General features: G+C 36.2%; 1 protein-coding gene across 1 annotated transcript in view; it reads left to right on the top strand.

Annotated features, from left to right (window-relative positions):
• The window catches only part of TANC2 (tetratricopeptide repeat, ankyrin repeat and coiled-coil containing 2), a gene marked incomplete at its 3' end in the record, with an annotated part of 353474 nt that overhangs the window by 202342 nt on the left and 126330 nt on the right, over positions 1-24802 (top strand). Inside the window, exons 7-8 of the mRNA XM_082861750.1 lie at positions 9256-9442; positions 19718-19981. Of these exons, the coding sequence (XP_082717876.1) occupies positions 9256-9442; positions 19718-19981 (451 nt within the window). The remainder of the gene's footprint in view (positions 1-9255; positions 9443-19717; positions 19982-24802) is intronic.

Genomic DNA, 24802 nt, shown 5'->3' with positions numbered 1-24802 from the left:
TGGAGATTCTAATCAGATTGAAACTCTTCCATTCTTATGTCTTTAAATACTGTCTTAACTCCTAAACTATCTCTAGCCCTGCCTTTCCCCTTAACTCTAGATCTGTATTTTTAGCTGCCTACACTACCTTTTCTACCTGTGTGTCCAAGATACATCTCAAATTTAACATGTCAAAAAACTGAACTCTTGCATTTTTCCCCAGAACCTGCTCCTTCTACTGAGTTTCCTGTCTGAATAGGTGGCATCACCTACAGGCATAAAACAAAGGCACTGGAGTCATTCTTGGCTTTACTCTGTCACACTCTACATTCACTCTTTCAGCAAATTATGTAGGCTTTGTCTTCAGAATTTATGCTAAATCTGATCCCTTTTCATTACTTCCACTGGTACACCTAAATCCAGGTCACTGTCATCTCTTGCCTGGGCTAGTGCAATAGCTCCTAGAATGTAAGGCTAGAAGGCTGGAACTTTTGCCTGTTCTATTTACGGCTGTATCCTCTGCACCTAGAACAATGTCTACTATTAGTAGGTGCTCAATAAATATTTACTGTCTGAATAAATGGCCTCCTAATAGGGCTCTGCTTCCACTCTTGCCCCCTGTAGTCTGTTTACACAGAAGCCAGCGTGATCCTTGAAAATGTGAACCTGGTCCTTTGACTTCTCTTCTCTCAATCTCCCACTGTATTCCCCCACATTTAACATTAAATCTGAAATCTTTACCATGACCAGCAAGGGGTTACCTGATCTGACCCCTCGCTGCCTCTCCTACATCATTTCCTACCCCTCTCCCTTTCACCTGCAGCTCGCCAGCAACACTGGCCTTCCTGTCATTCCTCAAACACATAAAACATTCATTTATACTGGAATGTTCTTCCCACATAACTCACTTCCTTACTTTATCCAGTGCTCTGCTCAAATGTTACCTCCTCCGAGAGGCCTCTTCCTTAATTACTTTATCTAATAGCATCTGCCCATCACTGTATCCCCTTATCCTTGTACTTTATTTTTTTTATAGCTCTTATTAATTTATTACATTATATATTTAGTTGTGGAGGGGGTTGTGTATATCATACAAGAATGTAAGCTGCATGGTGATAGGGATTTTTTTTTAACTAATTTACATTGTAACTATGTCAGTATGCTGTGATCTGTGAATAAAAAATAGAAATGATACATGTTGAGAGCTTCATTTAAATTGGTATAAATAAAACATCTATTTTACTTTTTATCTCTTTATATTCACAGCAGGTTAAAATATGACTGTTCTGATAATGACCAAGAAACATGACATTACAATCTGAGAATTTGCCAAGGACCCTGTGTTTCTAAAAAGCTACATTTCTTGAGGTGCTAAAATTTATATTTGGTTGCTTTTGAGATGCTTCATGTCACAGCCTGTTGCAGTAATTTCTAAATGAAGTCACATGACTTGCGACTTCATTTAGAAATCAGGTAGCCCCTTCCTGGTCATGGTAAATAAAGATTTCAGATTAGAGCGTGCTTTGTGCGTTTACTGAATAAATTCGTCATAAAATAAGTAAATGAGTAGTATCATTGATTTAATGTAATTAAAGTGATATAGTATAACAGAAAAGTCACTGAACCAGGAGGTAGAAGATGTGTAGGGTTCATTTATATTTCAATTTTCAGGTAAAGAAAAATGGAAGCACACTGCCAGAAAGTGATGGACTAGTATTCAAATCCAGGCAGTCTGCTTTTACAACTTATGTTCTTAATAGCTACACCATACTGGTCCAGTATAGCATGAAATAATGACAGGATTGTTGTGAAGATCAAGTTTTATCATGAATATGAAATCACTTTGTAAGCTGTAAAGTGTCATATAAACAAAAGATATATATGCAATATAATTAGTATGTAAATGTATGCAGGAACTGTATGATTTGGGGGAAATCGCTTCATAGCTTGCATACTTAGGGTAGTTTCATTTTCACATTTCTCAAATGGGGAAATAATATTTATTATGCCTCATACTTGGTTGATAAGGAGATAATGAAGTATCAATTATAACATTTAAAAAATTTTAACTACGAAACATTGAACAAATGTAAAATATTAATAATGAAGCGACATGATAGCCCTCTTGGAATATAATATACCATGAAACTATCTTGGAACCACAGAAGAAAGTGGCTGAATTGACCATTGGAATTTCTAGTCTTAGGAAAATTATTAAGAACTAGGAGGTCATGTTCACTTAGAGACTTTCTTCTGTACTAAACAACATACTGACAAAGATAGATTGCTTTGTTTAGAAAGACCCTATATAGTAATGGTGTCCTCAGAATAGTGCTAGTAATGACAAAATCCAGCACAGGCAAGTCAGCATATATCATTTTTTTGCAAAGGACAACATATTGAAAGTGATATTCAACTGATCACTATATTTTCTTTTTTTTTTTTTTCCCCAATGTGAATGTTTTTTTTTTTTTTAAACATCTTTATTGGAGTATAATTGCTTTACAATGGTATGTTAGTTTCAGCTTCACAACAAAATGAATCAGTTACATATATACATATATTCCCATATCTCTTCCCACTTGTGTCTCCCTCCCTCCCACCCTCCCTATCCCACCCCTCCAGGCGGTCACAAAGCACCGAGCTGATCTCCCTGTGCTATGCGGCTGCTTCCCACTAGCTATCTACCTTACGTTTGGTAGTGTATATATGTCCATGCCTCTTTATCGCTTTGTCACCGTTTACCCTTCCCCCTCCCCATAGCCTCAAGTCCATTCTCTAGTAAGTCTGTGTCTTTATTCCTGTTTCACCCCTAGGTTTTTCATGACATTTTTTTTTCCTTAAATTCCATATATATGTGTTAGCATACGGTATTTGTCTCTCTCTTTCTGACTTACTTCACTCTGTATGACAGACTCTAGGCCTATCCACCTCATTACAAATAGCTCAATTTCGTCTCTTTTTATGGCTGAGTAATATTCCATTGTATATATGTGCCACATCTTCTTTATCCATTCATCCGATGATGGACACTTAGGTTGTTTCCATCTCTGGGCTATTGTAAATAGAGCTGCAATGAACATTTTGGTACATGACTCTTTTTGAATTACGGTTTTCTCAGGGTATGTGCCCAGTAGTGGGATTGCTGGGTCATATGGTAGTTCTATTTGTAGTTTTTTAAGGAACCTCCATACTGTTCTCCACAGTGGCTGTATCAATTTACATTCCCACCAACAGTGTAAGAGGGTTCCCTTTTCTCCACACCCTCTCCAGCATTTATTGTTTCTAGATTTTTTTGATGATGGCCATTCTGACTGGTGTGAGATGATATCTCATTGTAGTTTTGATTTGCATTTCTCTAATGATTAGTGATGTTGAGCATTCTTTCATGTGTTTGTTGGCAGTCTGTATATCTTCTTTGGAGAAATGTCTATTTAGGTCTTCTGCCCATTTTTGGATTGGGTTGTTTGTTTTTTTGTTATTAAGCTGCATGAGCTGCTTATAAATTTTGGAGATTAATCCTTTGTCAGTTGCTTCATTTGCAAATATTTTCTCCCATTCTGAGGGTTGTCTCTTGGTCTTCTCTCAGTAGTTTCTGGTGTATTAGGATGTACCTTATAAATTCCATCATTAGATTCTTCCCTTGGGTATTTGTAGAACCTTGAAGAGATCCGATTGGGAGTTTGGGATCCTTCTGGAGACCACTAAAAGATCAATGGGAAAACCACTGAAAGGTTTTAGAAGCGGAGCGGCTTAATTAGATGTCCATTTTAGCCTGCAGTATGGAGAGTAGATAATGTTGTCTTTCTGTGCCCAGAAGAGATTTCTATGTCTCATTAACTAGCCTCCTTAAATAAATATAAGGCTTGCCTTTTAATTCACAAGCCATGAACAATTTTCTGCTTTCTGAATGGCTTGATCTTTAAGCTTTGCTTTTACAGTTAAAGCTTTTAAAGCATAGTCTGTGATAAATGCTTTATTTTCCAGAAAATAACTTGTAGTAAAAATTATGTGTCATTTGAGCCTAACCTCCACATTGGCTATATTATGCATATAATACAGTTTCCTTTCTCAAAGAACCGACTGAGAATCTTGTCTAAAAATGGAAATTAGTTGCTATAGAGGTAATAGATTTATACCCAAATTAAACTTTTTCAACATGGAATGACTATAGTATAGATACATCTAATGTAGAAGAATCTAATACAGTTCTATTACAGTACCCACATATTTCTTAAACTGAGAATGAGGCCGTTAAAAATTGCCATGCCAAATTCTAACTAGGGAGGATTCTAAGTCAGTAAGACTGGGGTGGGGTTCAGTATCTGTCAGTTTTGTAGGGGAACTTGTTTTTTACATTCCACGGGAAATTCTACTGCAAGCCCAGTTTTTAAAAAATTCATTGCTCTGGTAGACCAACATCATTTTATAGAAATAGAGGAAATTACAAAGAAATTGAAACTCCTCCCTCTTCTGGAGAAAAATTATATAGAAGAGAAATGGCATAGATTTGAGGGCTTATTGTGTTGTTAAGAAAAATCAGTTTCTAATATTATTCATATGATTGAAAAGATTTACTTGGTTGCAGGGTTCTGAGAATGTCACTTATGCTTGGTTGAGTTGAATGTATCTTTTATGACCTGGTTATAGCATTTAAATTAAAATCAAAACCTGGATTCAACACAGATAATTAAATATAAGAGATTGCATCTGGAAATCATTTGGGGATGAGTCAAAGAGCCTTGATATTCTCATATTCAGTGATCAGCATATTTTCCAGTCAAGTTATAAAATATAAATCTTCAATTTTAGCAGAGAGATTATGAATAGACGCTGTATGTAAAGTTGAAATGCTTTTTTTAATTTAACATTTAAAGATGTTAAATTTATCATTAGTACTCCAAGTAATTTTGCCACTGATCAGGTACTGTTTTGAAAAGGATAACATTTTTTTTTAAACATCATTATTGGAGTATAATTGCTTTACAGTGGTGTGTTAGTTTCTGCTTTATAACAAAGTGAATCAGCTATACATGTACATATATCCCCATATCCCCTCCCTCTTGTGTCTCCCTCCCACCTTCCCTATCCCACCCCTTTAGGGGGTCACAAAGCAGTGAGCTGATCTCCCTGTGCTGTGCAGCTGCTTCCCACTAGCCATCTATTTTACATTTGGTAGTATATATATGTCCATGCCACTCTGTCACTTCATCCCAGTTTACCCTTCCCCCTCCCCGTGTCCCCAAGTCCATTCTCTACATCTGCGTCTTTATTCCCGTCCTGCCCCTAGGTTTTTCAGAACCTTTTTTTTTTATTATTCCATATATGTGTGTTAGCATACGGTATTTGTTTCTCTCTTTCTGACTTACTTCACTCTGTAGGACAGACTCTAGGTCCATCCACCTCACTACAAATAACTCAGTTTCATTTCTTTTTATGGCTGAGTAATATTCCATTGTATATATGTGCCACATCTTCCTTATCCATTCATCTGTTGATGGACACTTAGGTTGCTTCCATGTCCTGGCTATTGTAAATAGAGCTGCAATGAACATTGTGGTACATGACTCTTTTTGAATTATGGTTTTCTCAGGGTAAATGCCCAGTAGTGGGATTGCTGGGTCATATGGTAGTTCTATTTTTAGTTTTATAAGGAACCTGCATACTGCTCTCCATAGCGGCTGTTATCAATTTACATTCCCACCAACAGTGCAAGAGGGTTCCCTTTTCTCCACACCCTCTCCAGCATTTACTGTTTGTAGATTTTTTGATGATGGCCATTCTGACTGGTGTGAGGTGATAACCTCATTGTAGTTTTATTTTTTTTTAACATCTTTATTGGAGTATAATTGCTTTACAATGGTGTGTTAGTTTCTGCTTTACAACAAAATGAATCAGTTACATATATACATATGTATACATATATACATATATCTCTTCCCTCTTGTGTCTCCCTCCCTCCCACCCTCCCTATCCCACCCCTCCAGGCAATCACAAAGCACCGAGCTAATCTCCCTGTGCTATGTGGCTGCTTCCCACTAGCTATCTACCTTACGTTTGGTAGTGTATATATGTCCATGCCACTCTCTCACTTTGTCACAGCTTACCCTTCCCCCTCCCCATATCAAGTCCATTCTCTGGTAGGTCTGTGTCTTTATTCCTGTCTTACCCCTAGGTTCTTCATGACATTTTTTTCCTTAAATTCCATATATATGTGTTAGCATACGGTATTTGTCTCTCTCTTTCTGACTTACTTCACTCTGTATGACAGACTCTAGGTCTATCCACCTCATTACAAATAGCTCAATTTTGTTTCTTTTTATGGCTGAGTAATATTCCATTTTATATATGTGCCACATCTTCTTTATCCATTCATCTGATGATGGGCACTTAGGTTGTTTCCATCTCTGGGCTATTGCAGATAGAGCTGCAATGAACATTTTGGTACATGACTCTTTTTGAATTATGGTTTTCTCAGGGTATATGCCTAGTAGTGGGATTGCTGGGTCATATGGTAGTTCTATTTGTAGTTTTTTAAGGTACCTCCATACTGTTCTCCACAGTGGCTGTATCAATTTACATTCCCACCAACAGTGCAAGAGTGTTCCCTTTTCTCCACACCCTCTCCAGCATTTATTGTTTCTAGATTTTTTGATGATGGCCATTCTGACTGGTGTGAGATGATATCTCATGTAGTTTTGATTTGCATTTCTCTAATGATTAGTGACGTTGAGCATCCTTTCATGTGTTTGTTGGCTGTCTGTATATCTTGTTTGGAGAGATGTCTATTTAGGTCTTCTGCCCATTTTTGGATTGGGTTGTTTGTTTTTTTGTTATTGAGCTGCATGAGCTGCTTGTATATTTTGGAGATTAATCCTTTGTCACTTGCTTCGTTTGCAAATATTTTCTCCCATTCTGAGAGTTGTCTTTTCGTCTTGTTTATGGTTTCCTTTGCTGTGCAACAGCTTTTAAGTTTCATTAGGTCCCATCCATTTGTTTATTTTTGTTTTTATTTCGCTTGTTCTAGGAGGTGGGTCAAAAAGGATCTTGCTGTGATTTATGTCATAGAGTGTTCTGCCTATGTTTTCCTCTAAGAGTTTGATGGTGTCTGGTCTTACATTTAGGTCTTTAATCCATTTTGAGTTTATTTTTGTGTATGGTGTTAGGGAGTGTTCTAATTTCATTCTTTTGCATGGAGCTGTCCAGTTTTCCCAGCACCACTTATTGAAGAGGCTGTCTTTTCTCCACTGTATATTCTTGCCTCCTTTATGAAAAATAAAGTGACCGTATGTGTGTGGGTTTATCTCTGGGCTTTCTATCCTGTTCCATTGATCTATATTTCTGTTTTTGTGCCAGTACCATTACTGTCTTGCTGACTGTAGCTTTGTAGTATAGTCTGAAGTCAGGGAGCCTGATTCCTCCACCTCCATTTTTCTTTCTCAAGATTGCTTTGGCTCTTTGGGGTTTTTGGTGTTTCCACACAAATTGTGAATTTTTTTATTCTAGCTCTGTGAAAAATGCCATTGGTAGTTTGATAGGGATTGTACTGAATCTGTAGATTGCTTTGGGTAGTAGAATCATTTTCACAGTGTTGATTCTTCCAATCCAAGAACATGGTATATCTCTCCACCTGTTTGTATCATCTTTAATTTCTTTCATCAGTGTCTTATAGCTTTCTGCATACAGCTCTTTTGTCTCCTTAGGTAGGTTTATTCCTAGGTATTTTATTCTTTTTGTTGCAATGGTAAATGGGAGTGTTTCTTTAATATCTCTTTCAGATTGTTCATCATTAGTGTATAGGAATGCAAGAGATATCTGTGCATTAATTTTGTGTCCTGGCACTCTACGAAATTCATTGATTAGCTGTAGTAGTTTTCTGGTAGCATCTTTAGGATTCTCTACGTATAGTATCATGTCATCTGCAAACAGTGACAGCTTTGCTTCTTCTTTTCCGATTTGGATTCCTTTTATTTCCTTTTCTTCTCTGATCGCTGTGGCTAAAACTTCCAAAACTGTGTTGAATAAGAGTGGTGAGAGTGGACAACCTTGTCTTGTTCCTGATCTTAGTGGAAATAGTTTCTGTTTTTCACCATTGAGAATGATGTTGGCTGTGGGTTTGTCATATATGGCCTTTATTATGTTGAGGTAAGTTCCCTCTATGCCTACTTTCTGGAGGTTTTTTTAATCATAAATGGTGTTCAATTTTGTCGAATGCTTTTTTTGCATCTATTCAGATGATCATATGGTTTTTCTCCTTCAATTTGTTAATATGGTTTATCACATTGATTGATTTGCATATATTGAAGAATCCTTGCATTCCTGGAATACACCCCACTTGATCATGGTGTATGATCCTTTTAATGTGCTGTTGGATTCTGTTTGCTAGTATTTTGTTGAGGGTTTTTGCATCTATGTTCATCAGTGATATTGGCCTGTAGTTTTCTCTCTTTGTGACATCTTTGTCTGGTTTTGGTATCAGGGTAGGATAACATTTCTTGAGTGTTTGAAAAAACGTAGACTTTCATTCATTATTTCATTAATTTATTTGGGTAGAAAGAGCTAAAGAAAAGCGAATTGTCATTTAATTAGGTAAACCGGAATATATTAGCATCAGTCTTTTTGGTGATTATTCATTACTTCCCATCAAAAATGTGAAAAGGAGGTAACTTTAGGTGTGAGAATCACTCAGTGATCTCAGTCTGTAATCAGTTTCTACAGAGAACTTATTTCATTTTGTATTAAATTAATATTGTTTGATCTATTTTATTTGACAAACTTTTAGATAAGGCATTTTCCCTGCATTCATTTATTGCCTCTGAGCAACCACCTGTGTATCAAAAAAACCCCATTTATTTGCATTAAGAACTTTATTTTTATTTCTCTTTGGCTGCAGAGATATTTTTTTCTATCCAAAGAAAATTATTAGCAAGAAAAAGTTCCAAGCCTTCAGAAAAATTTCGATTGAAAATAGCAAGAAAATTTTGTGATTAATAAATTCCTCTGTTAGTTCATAGCAGTGATAAAGACTACTTGTCACTGTGAGTTTCCTAGGCAGAAAAACAGGCCAGTCTCTGCTCATGTTAAATTTATCAAGTTTCACCTTAATTATAGAACACAGAATGCTTTATCCCGGAAGGCAAAAACAAACAGAACCTAATAGATGTAAAAGTTGTGCATGTGAATTTTTTTTTCTTATCAAAGCATGTGTTTTACCGTAAGATATATTTTACTTTAACAGCTGATCAGTTTATCTCATTTTTCATTTAAATTTTTCAGACCTCAGCAATCACCCAGAGGATAAGTCCCTGTTCCACCTTGACTAGCAGCACTGCCTCTCCACCAGCCAGTAGCCCCTGCTCTACTCTCCCGCAAGTCAGTACAAATGCAACTGCCAAGGATAGCAGCTATGGGGCTGTCACTAGTCCAACCTCCACCCTTGAAAGCAGAGATAGCGGTATCATTGGTAAGTTGGTTTTTATATTAATCATTAAAAAAGAAAGCATTTTATGTCTTTTTTTCCTTTTAAAATAATTACACAAGCTCAAGGTTTTCAAAAATTCTGCTTTTGAGTTACTGAGATGTATATATAAAATGTGTCCTTTTCTTTTTAATGATACAGGAGAGAGACATAAAGGGTAAACAAAATGAGAGGTATCTCTCCCTGCTTAACCAGTCCTTTAAAGATATTATCTGATAAAAGAATGGATGAATAGAAAAAGTTCTTTCTACTTCTTCTTGTAAATTCACATGCATCATCTGTCTACCAACAGAAGTGGTTCAGAAAAAGTTCATCCCTCACTGAACTAGTAGTTTCTTGGTGGTTCTCAGTTCTTCGTATTATTGCCTGTTGTATACTTGTTAAGGGGAGTCAGTCACATGGAAGTGAGCAAAGTTTTGGGAAAAGAAGACTCTGAAGACAAAGAAATGCAAAGAGAAGAAAAGAAGACTGAGCACAGAATCTTAGGGCATGTTCAAATTGAGCAGGGGGTGAGCGGTGTGAGAATGAGCCAGTAGATACAGAAAAAGGGTAGTCAGACAGATAGGAGAAAAACTGGGGCAGTATAATGTTATAAGTGCCAAGGAAGATAAAAGTTTCAAGGAAGGGGTGAGGAGAGGCTGGTCAACAAATGACAGAAGCTGAAGAGACTAGGAAAGTGGAAACGATAAAGGAATAAAGACAATGAAATATTTTTTCCTCATTTGGCTTCCTTCTAAAGGTTATCAAATCAAAATATTTATTTGTTTAGATATTATTGCAAATATTTTAATGCCATGTCAACTAAGCATATCTCTAGTACTTAAATGAATATACATCAACGTGAATTTATTCACTTTAAATAAATAATGAGTTGATAAAAAGAATATTTTTACAGCAAAGTTACAGGATACAAAATCAACATACAAAAACCAGTTGCATTTCTATACCCTAAACAATGGATAACCAAAAAAAATAAAATTAAGAAAGCAATTCCATTACAGTAGCATCAAAAAGAATAAAATACTTAGGAATAAATTTAACTAAGGAGGCAAAAGGCATTTACACTAAACACCACAAAACATTGCTAAAGAAATTTTAAAAGACTTAAATAATTGGAAATATATCCTGTGTTCATGGATTGGAAGACTGATATTGTTAAAATAATATTTCTCAAAGCAATCTGCAGAATCAGTGAAATCCCTATCATAATCCCAACAATGTTCTTTGCAGAAACAGAAACACCCATTCTAAAATTCCTGTGAAATCTCAAAGGACCCCATATAATCAAAACAATTTTGAAAAAGGAGAACAGAGTTGGAGGACTCACATTTCCTGATTTTAAAACTTACTATATAGCTCCTAAAAGGCAGATTCATGTCTAATAATTTAATGTACCCTCAGTATGTAACATAATAATTTCTGACTTGTGCTTACTTTATATGAGAAGTCATTATGAAGGTATTATCATTAAATAGCTAAATATTTTAACTAAATAAAATACATAGATAAAATATGATGAAAATTGACCTCTTTTCCTAACCTCTGAAATAGTTTATAGAAAATTGGAATTACCTGTTTCTGGACTATTTAGTAGGACCTGCCATTAAAATATTTCAGACCTGTTATTTTCTTTATGTCAATCTTTTAAACTACTATTTCAGTGTATTTAATACTGTAGGACTTAAATTTTTTTCTTTTTCTTTCTGAATCTCTTTTCCTTAGTAATGGTTTTTCTTTCAAATTTATTTGCAAAAACTTGTCCAAAATATTCTCTTACAATGACATCACTACCTACCCAGGAACCCAAGCTAGAAAGCCAAGAGGAGAGTCCTTCCCACCTTCCTTCCCCCTGTATTTCTCATCCCTGTATTGTTTTTTCATCTTTCCTAGCATTGCCTTGATAGTCCGCATTATCTTAGACCTAGATTAATACAAATCTAACTGTTCTCTCTGCGTTTTTTGCCTTGTCCTAAGTCTGTTTTTCACACAGCCACCAAAGTGAATTAACTGAAAAACAATTACTGTTTTGATTCTGTTATCTATAAGATGTAGTGAACTACCTGAAAATCAAATCTGATCAGATCACTCCTTTGACTCCCATTTACCTAGCAGATAAAGGCCAGGCTCTCCTGATCTGACCGCAGCCAATTTCTCCAGCCTTCAAGCCCACTACTTTCGGCCTTGTATATATTATTCTGGCAACTTCAGATTTTGTTGTTACCTGACACATTCATGTTTTCATCTCTGTGCTTTTGCTCATATTGATCATTCTGCCTTGTAATCTCCTCTCTCCCTCTTAAATTTGACTAACTCCTACATATTTTTTAAGATTCACCTTGAGTATTCTGTCACCACTACTACCACCACCTCTCTTCACTTCTCCACTCCACCTCCTATCCAATACATATTATTATTCCATGTTCCCAGTAATACCTGTGCATATCTGTACCATTACATTTAACACATGGTATTATAATTACTTTTGGAGCCTGCTTTTCACCATTAGACTGTTTCTTGTTAGCCAAAATTGTGTCTTATTCATCCGTATCTGTAGCACCTAGTCCAGTGACTGACACATGGTAGCATAGTAGGTGCTCAAAGGAAAGAAAGCTTAAGTGTGGAAGGAGAGGGGATAAAGGACTGACCTGGCACTTTACTTTTTTGACAGGTGTTTAGAGTGTTTAGAGTGACCATTGGATACAAGATGGAACTTTATTAAATTTTTAATAAATAATAGAGATTAGAATTCTCCATCGACTAATCTTATTCTCTTAAATTCTCTTTATGATTCATTTTGGCCCAGTGACTTTTATAATCCCAGCCACACCTCTTCCTGGGTTCTTCTGTTCATCTTATTAGAGTGTCTGTAACTGCATATCATCTATTCTGCCATACATTAAAAAATAGCTTTAGAAATACATTCATCCAAGCAGAAGGCATGGTACTGACAGATTGGATAAAATCCATTTACAAGTAGTTACCTTTCAAAGTGGAAGCTTAACATGTCAGTGAGTGTTCAGAATAAATGTTCATAATGTTCTGAAAATTAAAAATGAGATCCTGCTTTGACTTATAGCCGACAGCGTTCCTCATTTTTTTTTCTGATAAATTTCCAAAATTGTGTTCCTTGTAAATATAAGTGCCTTTGTGGATAAGAGAGCTAATTTGAAGAATAATGAACTTCCATTCTTTAATGTGTATAAATACTGAAACAGATTTACTTGCAAAATAATGAGAGAAGAAAGAGAATAATGTCTGTTCCTAAAATTACATAAGACTATAGAGTAGTTATCAAATTATATGTGAGCAGCTTATCTTGAGAAATGACTTGTTTCCCTTTAGTTTTTTTTCACTTCAGTCTGATTTGGAAGAAAATTGTATATGGCATAAGTAATAATAGTCAAAGATATTGTTATTACCTTGGAAATCTCAAGGCTAGCCTACCTTAACTGTTAAATATGTTTCAAGTATTTTCCCTGCTGATTATAGAAACATCTGCTTTTCCAAATTAAATGTTGCTTAATTATTTCAAACAAAAACTTCCAAGATGGTCTGTTGTTTATTAGTGTTCCATATTTAAATCTTGCCCTGTCAGCGAAAAGCACAAAAGTTATTAAATGTATTAATTTAAATTATCTATTTTTGATTTCTTTATATATCAGTCAGTTCAGTGTGAATTCCTTATGATTACATTTTGTAATTATAGCAATCAGAATTTTAGTGGTGCCTGCTGTATCACTCTTATAGCATGCCAAAATATGTAGAATTCTAGTTATAAGAATCAGAATACTAGAAATGCAGAGTTCCTGAATTTTTAAGTATTGTTAATGTAAAAAGTTCCTCTCTCAGATTCTAAAAGGTTGTAAATAACTGTAACTTCTTAGATTCTATGTGGTCTAGATTCACCCCAGATGTAATTTAATTTTTACCACAGAAAGCATTCTCTGTTCCAATCATAGCTTCCCTTTCCTCAAACTCACAACCTTTCTTAAATATGTGGTAAAATGTCACTGACATGATTGTCAGGTGTTTACAATGTAATTTCATATTTGTTACTTTTTTAATTTTTTTTTTTTTGTGGTACGCGGGCCTCTCACTGTTGTGGCCTCTCCCGTTGCGGAGCACAGGCTCCGGACGCGCAGGCACAGCGGCCATGGCTCACAGACCCAGCCGCTCCGCGGCATGTGGGATCTTCCCGGACCGGGGCATGAACTCATGTCCCCTGCATCAGCAGGCGGACTCTCAACCACTGCGCCACCAGGGAAGCCCCCATATTTGTTACTCTTTTATTTTATTGGTAGAACTTTAATGGTATAATGGTCTTACATATGTGGCTAGTTAAATACCACCAACTACATATAATCTCCTATTAGCTTATATATAAGCTCCTATATAGCTTCGAGCAAAAATCTTGATAATCATAAACTCTGTGAGATACACATCATTTTTATATCCTATTCCTTTTTCATGTTAAGTTTTAATAATGGGCTGTTTTGGTATGGTGTTACGTAGCAAAATGAATTTAAGCATGGATCCATTTAGGCATGTTTCTTGCCTTTTGTTTATCTGGAGATCACAGTTCCTTCCAGAGGGTATAATTCTTTTTAAATTTCTTTTTTTTTAATTTATTTGTTTATTTTTTATTTTTGGCTGCACTGGGTCTTCATTGCTGCACGCGGGCTTTCTCTAGTTGCGGTGAGCGGGAGCTACTCTTCATTGCAGTGCGTGGGCTTCGTATTGCTGTGGCTTCTCTTGTTGCACAGAACGGCCTCTAGGCACGCAGACTTCAGTAGTTGTGGCACTCAGGCTCAGTAGTTGTGGCTCGCGGGCTCTAGAGCACAGGCTCAGTAGTTGTGGTGCACAGGCTTAGTTGCGCCGCGGCATGTGGGATCTTCCCGGACCAGGGATCAAACCTGTGTCCCCTACATTGGCAGGCAGATTCTTAACCACTGTGCCTCCAGGGAAGTCCCAGAAAGGTATAATTCTTGAATTCCCTCTTTTAATTAAATCTCAGAATTTTTTTTTCTTTAGGTTCTGATTTATTGCCAAATTTGTTCTTATATCCTTTAGCCTTATATCACTTAACACCTGGGAAGATGAAACATCTACAGCTTTGCTCATTGTTCAGTGATTATGTTTTCCTAGTATTTCACGTTAGTAACTAAAAAGCAAAATCAGAAACTCCTAATCAAAGACCTTTGTTCGTTTAGTAACATATATTCCAGTAGGATGTTGTATGTTCTTTTTTGGATCCAAATTTTCACATTTAAAAAATCACCTCCCTGAGTCATAAACTTGAACATTAGATAACTTGAGTTATTTTTTTATATTTTCTCCAACCTGTTTTCAGAAATGTGCAATTGTATCTTCACTGCTAAGTTTCTCCAGTTATTGTGCCAGTGACTCTGTCATCCTTCCCACCTTCTACTTACTTAGCACTAATAAATTTTTGGTAGCTGTAGCGTTATATTTATATGGCATGGCATATATGTTAAAGAAGTCTAGATACTGCCTATTAAATTGATCAAGGAGACCAAACAGAGCATTTCTCTTGCATAATTGACCTAACTAAAATAACAATAATAATAGTAACAACAACCGTTGATTGAGTACAAAGTACGAGGCAGGTACCATTACTTATTCTTTACAATCATCTTATAAGAAAGTAGTTGTAAAGGTTTCACAGGATCAGGTAATTGAAAGGGTACATAAGACTCCGCAGAAAAATGCTTACAAAAAGCTTTTAGTAAAGATACAGTACAGCAGACGAAAGAGAATGCTGGCGAGCACCGAGGATCCATTCCCAAGTGCAGTTCTCCACGTTCTTTTTTTCTTTTTAACATCTTTATTGGAGTATAATTGCTTTACATTGTTGTTAGTTGCTGCTGTATAACAAAGTGAATCAGCTATACATATACATGTATCCCCGTATCTCCTCCCTCTTGCGTCTCCCTCCCACCCCCACATCCCACCACTCTAGGTGGACACAAAGCACCGAGCTGATCTCCCTGAGCTATGCGGCTGCTTCCCACTAGCTATCTGTTTTACATTTAGTAGTATATATATGTCCATGCCACTCGCTCTCTTTGTCCTAGCTTACCCTTCCCCCTCCCCGTGTCCTTAAGTCCATTCTCTACATCTGCGTCTTTATTCCTGTCCTGCCCCTAGGTTATTCAGAACCATTTTTGTTTTTTTAGATTCCATATATATCCAGGTTCCTTCTTAATCAAATAGGATGTGCCTGTCCCCAGAGTATAAATCACCGAGATTTGTATAAGGAATCTTGGTTTCAGGAGAGCTCCCCAGAAGTTTACAGTGAAGCTTTTTATGCCCCTCTGGTCACATAGCTAAGCCAGGCTGTCTAAGTAGTCCAGGTGTAAGCTGTCAATAAGCAACTAGACCTGGTTGCTACCAGGGGAGTTTCAAACTTTAAACAGCAAATTATAAATCATTAGTTATCCCTGTTGACCTTATCTTGGCTAAGAGTCAGTACCAGAGTTCCAGGCATCCCCAGAGATAAGTGTAGGGCTGGCCCAGTCTAGCTGTAAATTAACTCTGTCTTACATAATACTATAACAATCTTTCTTAGACTTAGAAAACTGAGATTCAAAAATAATTGGTCCCAGATCACATAGATATTAAGAGGCAAAGCTAAGATTCAAGTTCAGTTCTGTATAACTTCAAAACCCATGGTCCTAATTATTACAAAACAGTGCATGGTTCTAAAATAATTCTCTCTCAGAACAGATGACCTAAGACTATTATCCAGCATTAAAAATTTAGTTTTTATCAGCAAAAGCAAAGTAGTGAATCAAGATAAAAATTATTACTATCAGTTATTTTTAATATTTATTTGTTTATTTGGTTGTGTCGGGTCTTGGTTGCAGCAGGCAGGCTCCTTACTTGTGGCTCACGGACTCCTTAGTTGTGGCTCGAGTGCTTCTTAGTTGCAGCACATGGGCTCCATAGTTGTGGCAGGTGGGCTCCTTAGTTGAGACATGCCTGTGGGATCTAGTTCCTGGATCAGGGATCAAACCCAGGCCCCCTACATTGGGAGCGTGGAATCTTAATGACAGTGCCACCAAGGAAGTCCCTACTATCAGTTTTTAATTATTATAGATGACAAGCAAATGTGCTTGTACCCATGTACACTTACAATGGGTGCATTTTATGGTATGTAAATTGTACCTCAATAAAACTTAAATATATGGAGCTAATTTTATTCACAATGAGCCTGTTTATAAGCCTGTAATTCCTACTTTCTCACACTATCTTCCTGGCCTATATGACAATATAAACAGAAATGCCATGTAAGCAGTTCTTTATACTGAGGTAGCAATTTATTTTTCTATATCAAGGAAGGAAAATGGAGAAATTCTCAGAAAAATATCCTTAATTACTTACAACTCAATATTTCCCACTATTCTTTGCTCCACATGGGAATGACTAGGTCTAGAGAATTAAAATGGAGATAGAATAGGTCTAGTGGAAAACAAATATGTATAATTGTCAATGTGAGGCCATGTCTTCCTCTTCAACTCCACTCATAGAAACTTTGCACATAGGGGTGCTTAATTTATGTAGGCCAATGTCTGACATATAGACTTGGGCTTTAGACTTTTGAAACTTTTAGTAGCCACAGGAATCAAAATATCATTGCATTCTCTGGAGCTTCATTCACCTTGTTGACTTCAGGTGATATGATAAGTTCTCACTCTAGAGGAATGGTTGAGTAAAATAGGAGCATCCATAAAATTGACTAAAAATAAATAAATAAAATTGACATAAAATAACAACATTAGCATGTTGTTATTAAAAATAGCATTTCAGGGCTTCCCTGGTGGCGCAGTGGTTGAGAGTCTGCCTGTTGATGCAGGGGACGTGGGTTTGTGCCCCGGTCCGGGAAGATCCCACGTGCCGCGGAGCGGCTAGGCCCGTGAGCCATGGCCGCTGAGCCTGCGCGTCCAGAGCCTGTGCTCCGCAGCGGGAGAGGCCACGGCAGTGAGAGGCCCGCGTACCTCAAGAAAAAAAATAGCATTTCATTTTGTGATTCTTCATTTTTCTGTGTGTGGCCTCTTTTGCCACAGGATTGTCCTTTTTCTGGGATTAAAGATTTAGGACCTATCTTGTTCGCCACTGTAGTCTGACACATACTAGTTGCTCAATAAAATTTTATTGGCTAGATAAGTGAATGAAATAAACTAAAAGTCACCATATTCTGTGAAAAGCATCAATGAAGCAAAAATGTACAAAATTCCTAAATGGGAATGGTTAACCAGAGGATTTTACTTCTGGTATTTTATGTGAGTTGTCTGTTTTCACTCTTTCTGTGCCCCAATGGTTCTGGACCATTGAGCATCCAATAAAACTAATTTATTCATCCTCTCAACAAATATTTGTTGATCCCTGTGCCAGGGACTAGATACATTTCTCTCTAGTGAAAAAGGGCAAGGGATACTTTGGGTTTGAAAAACAAGTGAACTATATAATAACAGGTTTGGTTCATGCAGATAGTACAGTTGTAGTGCAAAATGACATCACTGCTCTTCTCACACTGGGAAACTGGATGTCTTCCTTGTCTTTACTTTTAAATACCATGACCATGAAGCCCTTCCTTATTATAAACTTTATCATTTAAATGATAAAATAGGGTCCATAGGCCAATGAATAATTCTTTGTACCATGAACTAATTCAAAGTTTCTCAAATCTTTTCACCACCAATGAGGACTTTCATAATTTTTATTGATAGGCCCTGTATTTTTGAAAAACTTTTCAGCATCACTCTATTCACTATCCAATAGCTTCTATCTCATTTTTTATTTATCAAATGTATATATATGTATGATATATATATACACATATGATATGTATACATATATATATATATGCCAAAATTTCTGTTCAGCGTGAGATAACTAATGTTATCACCCTTGATATAATTGCAACTATGTTTATAGAAGCTTGATGTTTTAGGTAACTAGTCAACATATTATTACTTATAAATTATTTGAAAACATATTATTACTTACAAATTATTTGAAATATTGAAAATAGTGAAACCCATTACTACCTGCTCAGACCTTTAAAGGTGTCGTGTTCCAATGTTTGGAGCCTACTGAATGTGCTCAGGGTTTATCTGGAGAAAAGGGGTCTATTTCTGGAATATATACCAGGGTGAGACCACACAGATACAAGTGGATCTTAGCCAGCTCTCATTTGGGACCTAAGGATTAAAAACTTCTGCTGGGACACACCACCAAAAAAAACCATGAAAGGCAAAGGGTTAACTAACAGACACTTTACATGTAGACAAGTCCTCCGGGAAACAGAAGTTTTACATTCTCCAGCTTTCATCATACTGACCCTAGCAGCTGTGTGAACTCCAAGCCTCTAGCTAAGAATTAAAAGCCAGCTGAATCACCACATCTTTACACCAAATGAAATTATACTTCAGTCAAATTTTACAGAAAGAAAAATGTTTAAATATATTTTAAAGTAATAAGACAATTTCCAGAAATTAGGAAAAGAAGCATGCATCTGTTTAAAAAGAACGCACACAGACACATACACACGTAATATAAATTTACACCTATATATTATCACTGAACATATTTAGAAATTATACAGTATGCTGTAGAACCCATAAAATCTCATTGGGGAAGGTGTAACATTGTGTTTGGTGGCAAAAAGGTTAGGATCCGTTGGGCTATTTATGACTGAAAGATAAATATATGAACTGAATTTTTAATTAAAAACAGAGGCCTTGTAGTGTTTCCTTACTTAGACAGACTCTTTCTCCTATATTAGCATCTACTTAGGGAATGTTTCTATATTCTCTAATTCTTTGTTTCATATAAAGGGCCAGGAAGGAAAAATATAGGGTAAAAAGACTATAAAGATCTTTTGACACCTCTGGGGCTCTCCAGCAATCCATGAAAAGTATGTACATTCCCTTTTGATGAAATTCCACAGTTTTTACCATTGATGGGCCCTATTTGTAGGTCCTTTGGCACTGATATATGAATTTAATTCATTCAAATAGAGTTGTTAAAAGTAAATCTTTGAGAGAGAACCTGTGTGAGAGAGTTATATTTTGGTTTCAATTGTTTAAACTTCATGATGGAGATGAGATCATCAGTAACTTTTTAAAAATAATGTTTCTGATATTGTCATTATCTAGTCATGTATTTGGAGAGTAGTAAACAGATTAACCTCTAGGTTTGGTTTTCTTTTTTAATTCACTTTACTCTTTTCTTCAGCTACCTTGACAAGCTATTCTGAAAACATGGAACGCACAAAATACGTTGGGGAAAGCAGTAAAGAATTAGGATCTGGAGGAAACATAAAGCCTTGGCAGTCTCAAAAATCCAGCATGGATTCCTGTTTATATCGAGTAGATGAAAACATGACGGCTTCCACCTATAGTCTGAATAAGATCCCAGAGAGGAATTTGGAAACAGTTTTATCACAGTCAGTACAGTCTATTCCTCTTTATCTTATGCCACGGCCAAATTCAGTAGCAGGTAAGTTTTATTTGTTTTAAATCACCATTTTATTGGCATATATATTGAAATGAAGATAAATTCTGTTCTCACAGTATTCAAATTTTCCATTCATCTTCTTCAACTAAGCTATTCTTTTATGTTTGGGTGATATACATGTGTATATCTTTTTGAACCTGGGGGAAGGTTTGTGTTGTTTAAGTGATTGTTTAGTTCTGCTTCCAAAATATAAATATAAAATAGGGAGTTCGCTTGCAGTCCAGTGGTTAAGACTTCACCTACCAAAGCAGGGGCTGCGGGTTTGATCCCTGCTCAGGGAGCTAAGATCCCACATGCCTCCGGCCAAAAAACCAAAACATAGAGCAGAAGCAATGTTGTAACAAATTCAATAAAGACTTTAAAAAAAAAAGGTCCACATCAAAAAAAAATCTTAAAAGAAAACCAAAATATAAAATAAAAACACATTAAGTCAAAAAGAGAACCTATAAAGTATATTGTCAAGCTGTTAAAAGTCTTTTCTCACGTCAGAAGTCTTTCAAATGATTTCACTTTGAGATTTTAGGTTTTAAAAACTTTCGTTTTAAAAAACATTATTTGAGAATTCCCTGGCAGGCCAGTGGTTAGGATTCTGAGCTTTCACTGCCAAGGGCCTGGGTTCGACCCCTGGTCAGGGAGCTAAGATCCCACAAGCTGCGCTGTGCAGCCAAAATAAAATTTTAAAAACATTATTAAATTGAAGTATATTTCAGTCGAATTTATATTACCAGAAACATCACCTGTAGTTTGAGAGAGTGACAAGCAGGCAAGAATTCAACTTCCCCATTCGAAGAGCTCAGTATTTTCACAGTACACTGGCTATCTTACCATAGTAGAATCATCAGGTACCTACATTGCTAAAGAATAACTCAAACACTACTAGCAGTCTCAGTCATAAGGGGATGATACAGATAATAAGTGGCTGGAATATGGAGCCATTATTCTTTAGCAGCTGTTCAGAACTACGTCAAGGGGTATTTTTAATACAGCTAAGTTGCTGTTTAATAATTCAGACCAAGACTTTTGCAGAACGGTTGGGCATTCTGACATTTTCAAAATGCATCATCATCTGGACTTTGTCCATGCTACAAAATCAAAGTTATGTTTGTCTTTCTTACTTGCCTGATGAGTGTCAGGATGGGTTTATCTCACTGACACAAGATAATAAAATACTTATTGTAGTCAAGAGCTCTTTCCAGATGTAATTATTTATGTTACGCAGATGATGGTGTGATGCTTCTTGCCTTTCCCATCTCCCTTCTGTACCTTTTCTAAACCATTACTCTTTGTTCTGTCCTCTGGAGACCATCAGCATCTGTCATCAGATGTGATTACGAGGAGCATGGCTCATCTGGAAGATCAGTAACTGCAAAAGATTTTAATATTAATTTTTCAAGATTATTCACTTTTATATAATGACAGAAAACTTTCTCTCCTGGGTTCTTTTAAATATGATGATCCCCAACCATGACATCATTTTTAGAATCCTAGACTGCTATAACTTATGAGAAATTGCTAGGCAAATTCAATCTATCCAAAAGAGAAGCATTTAAATCCTTGCTTACATAAAAATGGAAAATATAGCTACCAGCCTTAATGGTACATCCCAGTTTACTTCTTAACCAAGCTGCAGTGATTTCTAAGAGAATTCTGGCTCTGTTATTTGAGAAAATCACTGAGCACTTAGTAGGAAACAGAGGTATAAGCTTCTTTTGTTCTCTTTTTAGTTCACTAAAGAGATTATAAAATACTTTTCCCTTCTTGAGAGTAAGTGTCTGTAAAGGTTCATTATTTTACCCTATGCAAAAACTAACTTTAGGTTTTACAAAAAGTTGTACAGGACTAATTAGACAGATATGATTCATCCCTCACTGTCTCAAAAGGTTTCTAACACTGTTGCTTTCCAGAAATTGGCATAAGGCAGCTGTCAGAAGCATCAATAAGTTATCAGACATTTCTCTAACTAATAGATATTGAAGAAATTGACTGTATAGAACCCAGGTTTCTATACCAGGTATTTTAATCACCGGGTAAAAGTATAATTTGAAAGATGTTTTTTAAAAAACTTTAAAAAGCAAGCAGTATTTTATCAGGTGAAGAGTACATTCTTCCATTATATGGATTGTAAGATTTTTGTCTATTTAGAATTTTATCTTGTAAGCACTGTTATTCTAGTTACTTAATAAAATCTTTTAACTTGTGGTCAACTTCTAGGGAATTATTCAATTGGTGAGTTTTTCAGACTTCTTAGCTGCCTCTCATGGTATATTTCTGCAAACTGCCACTTAGCAACTTCACTGTTTGCAGTCGTCAACATACTTGTGGCTACAATTGTACTTCGGTAACTTTTTGCATATCCATTGGAACAGTGACTGAAGCAAATATTAGGATTTTTGGGGAGAATTACAGGAGGGAATTCTAATTGACATCCATTGTTGTTTTGGTAACCTACTTGGCTACAGTGTGATAAATGCTATAATACAGTAATTTATGAAGTACCATAGGAACACAGAGAAGGAAGCATCTAAGTGCAAAGGGGAGAGTAGGGTAGAGAAGAACAGAAAACATCACAGAGAAGGACAAATAAGAGTTCACTAGAAGGACTAAGAGAAGAAAGAGGAAGGAGGCACCAAGAAGTTAAAAAACTTGGCATATACTTGGTATTTCTCCATGACTAGGACCTGGGGTATATGGAAGGAATGGTAGAAAATGATGTTGAAAGGGATGCCAAAGACCTTATGCACTCTGATGTTATGTTGGGTTTACTTTGTTGATAGTGAGTTTAAACAGGAGCCATATTATCACGTTTGCAGTTCAAAAGAATGACTGTACGTATCCATCCCTTATAAGATAGACTGAAGGGCAAAAGCCTGGAGTTAGAGAAAATAGTTAAAAGCTTCTGGTATTGTGCAAAATTATAGTGAATTGAATTGCCAGGTTATATCAATAGAGTTGAGAGAGTGGCTTGAGAGATCTTCTTCTTTTTTACCTTAAAAAATAACATTTATTAGATTTTTTAATACAGAGAGATATAAAGAAGAAAACAAAACAAGAAACGAGCTATAACCTCCTTGCCCAGTGGTTCCTGCTGACATATTCTAGAAATTAAAGATTCATATATATTATATAATATATATAAAATAAAAATTCAGATTCAAACACAAAAGGAAAAGCCACTTTCCCCTCTTCTTAGTAAAACGTTAATATTATGATTCTTTAAAAAAAATATATTATACATACAATATTCATATTATATACATAATATAATATATATTATATAGCTACATGTGATTATAACATATGTAAGAGACATGTGAGGTCAAAAATCAATAAGATTTATACAAGAGAAATGAAAGCATCTGTTCTTACCCAGATTTACACAAATCATAGCAGCTTTATTTGTAATGGCCACAAATTGTCAGTATCCCAAATGCCCATCAACAGGTGAATGGATAAACAAATTAAGCATATCTTTACAGTGAATACTACCCAGCAGTAAAAAGAATGAACTGATACTGCAACAACATGTATGAATCTCAGAATAGTTAATGCTGAGTGAAAGAAGCCAGAGTTTTAAAAAGTACATACTGTATGATTACATTTATATAAAATCCTAGAAAATGCAAACTAGTCTATAGGCACAGAGGGTCTCTCTTGCAATACAACCATCTGCACGTGCGAGTTTCACCGAGCCCTCTTTGTATGACCCTGTGGGAATTGGGGCTCATAACTGACACAATGTCGATACTCTGGCTACTGTTACTCCTCTGAGTAATAAACTGTCTTTCATTTATGACCTAGATGTCTCATGTCTTCTTCCTCAAGCATCCAGGCTTGTTAGCTTACAAGTAGGATAAAATATCAGATCCTTCACAGTTCTTGACAATGAAATACCATTATACCCATACCTAAAAAAATTAAAAGGAACGGCAATGCCAAGTGTTCATGAGGATGTGATGCAATTGGAATTGTCATACATCGCTGATGGGGGTATATTAATAAATTGGCATTACCACTTTGTAAAGCTGCTTGGCAAGATCTGTTAAAGGTGTATAAAGCTATATGTGCATGTTATCTAAAACCTAGCGATTCCACTCCTGCATAGACTAGCCATCAAAAATAAGTCCTTATATTCACCAAAAGGCAAATATAAGAATGCTCATATCAGTTTTAGTTATAATACCCAAAAGCTGAAATTAATCCACATGTCCATCAGCAGTCTTGATGAATTGTGTACAACAATGAAAACGAATGTACTACTGCTGTAGACAACATCGTGGAGAGTGCACACTATATGAAGTATGTATATTTATATAAAGTTCAGAAAGACAGACAAAACTATGGCACTTCTGTGGTGAATAACTAAAGTAGTGGTTACCTTTGGTGGGAGTATCAATTAAGGGAGCCTTCTATATATTGATCTGAATGGTGGTTGCATGGGTGTATACATAGATAAAAATTTATTGAGCTAAATACTTAAGATTTATGTACACTATGTATATAAATTATACCTCAACTTAAAATACATATAAAGTATATATTTAAGCTCTTGTCTTTCTAGAAGGGTTTTCCTTTGTCTTTGGTTTAAAAATAGCAGTCCTAGGGGCTTCCCTGGTGGCGCAGTGGTTGAGAGTCCGCCTGCCGATGCAGGGGACACGGGTTCGTGCCCCGGTCCGGGAAGATCCCACGTGCCGCGGAGCGGCTAGGCCGACGAGCTATGGCCGCTGAGCCTGCGCGTCCGGAGCCTGTGCTCCGCAACGGGAGAGGCCACAACAGAGAGGCCCGCATACTGCAAAAAAAAAAAAA

The sequence above is a fragment of the Leucopleurus acutus genome (assembly GCF_964270905.1).
Source record: "Leucopleurus acutus genome assembly, chromosome: 19".
NCBI lineage: Eukaryota > Metazoa > Chordata > Mammalia > Artiodactyla > Delphinidae > Leucopleurus > Leucopleurus acutus.
This window is presented reverse-complemented; position numbering and strand designations above follow the sequence as displayed.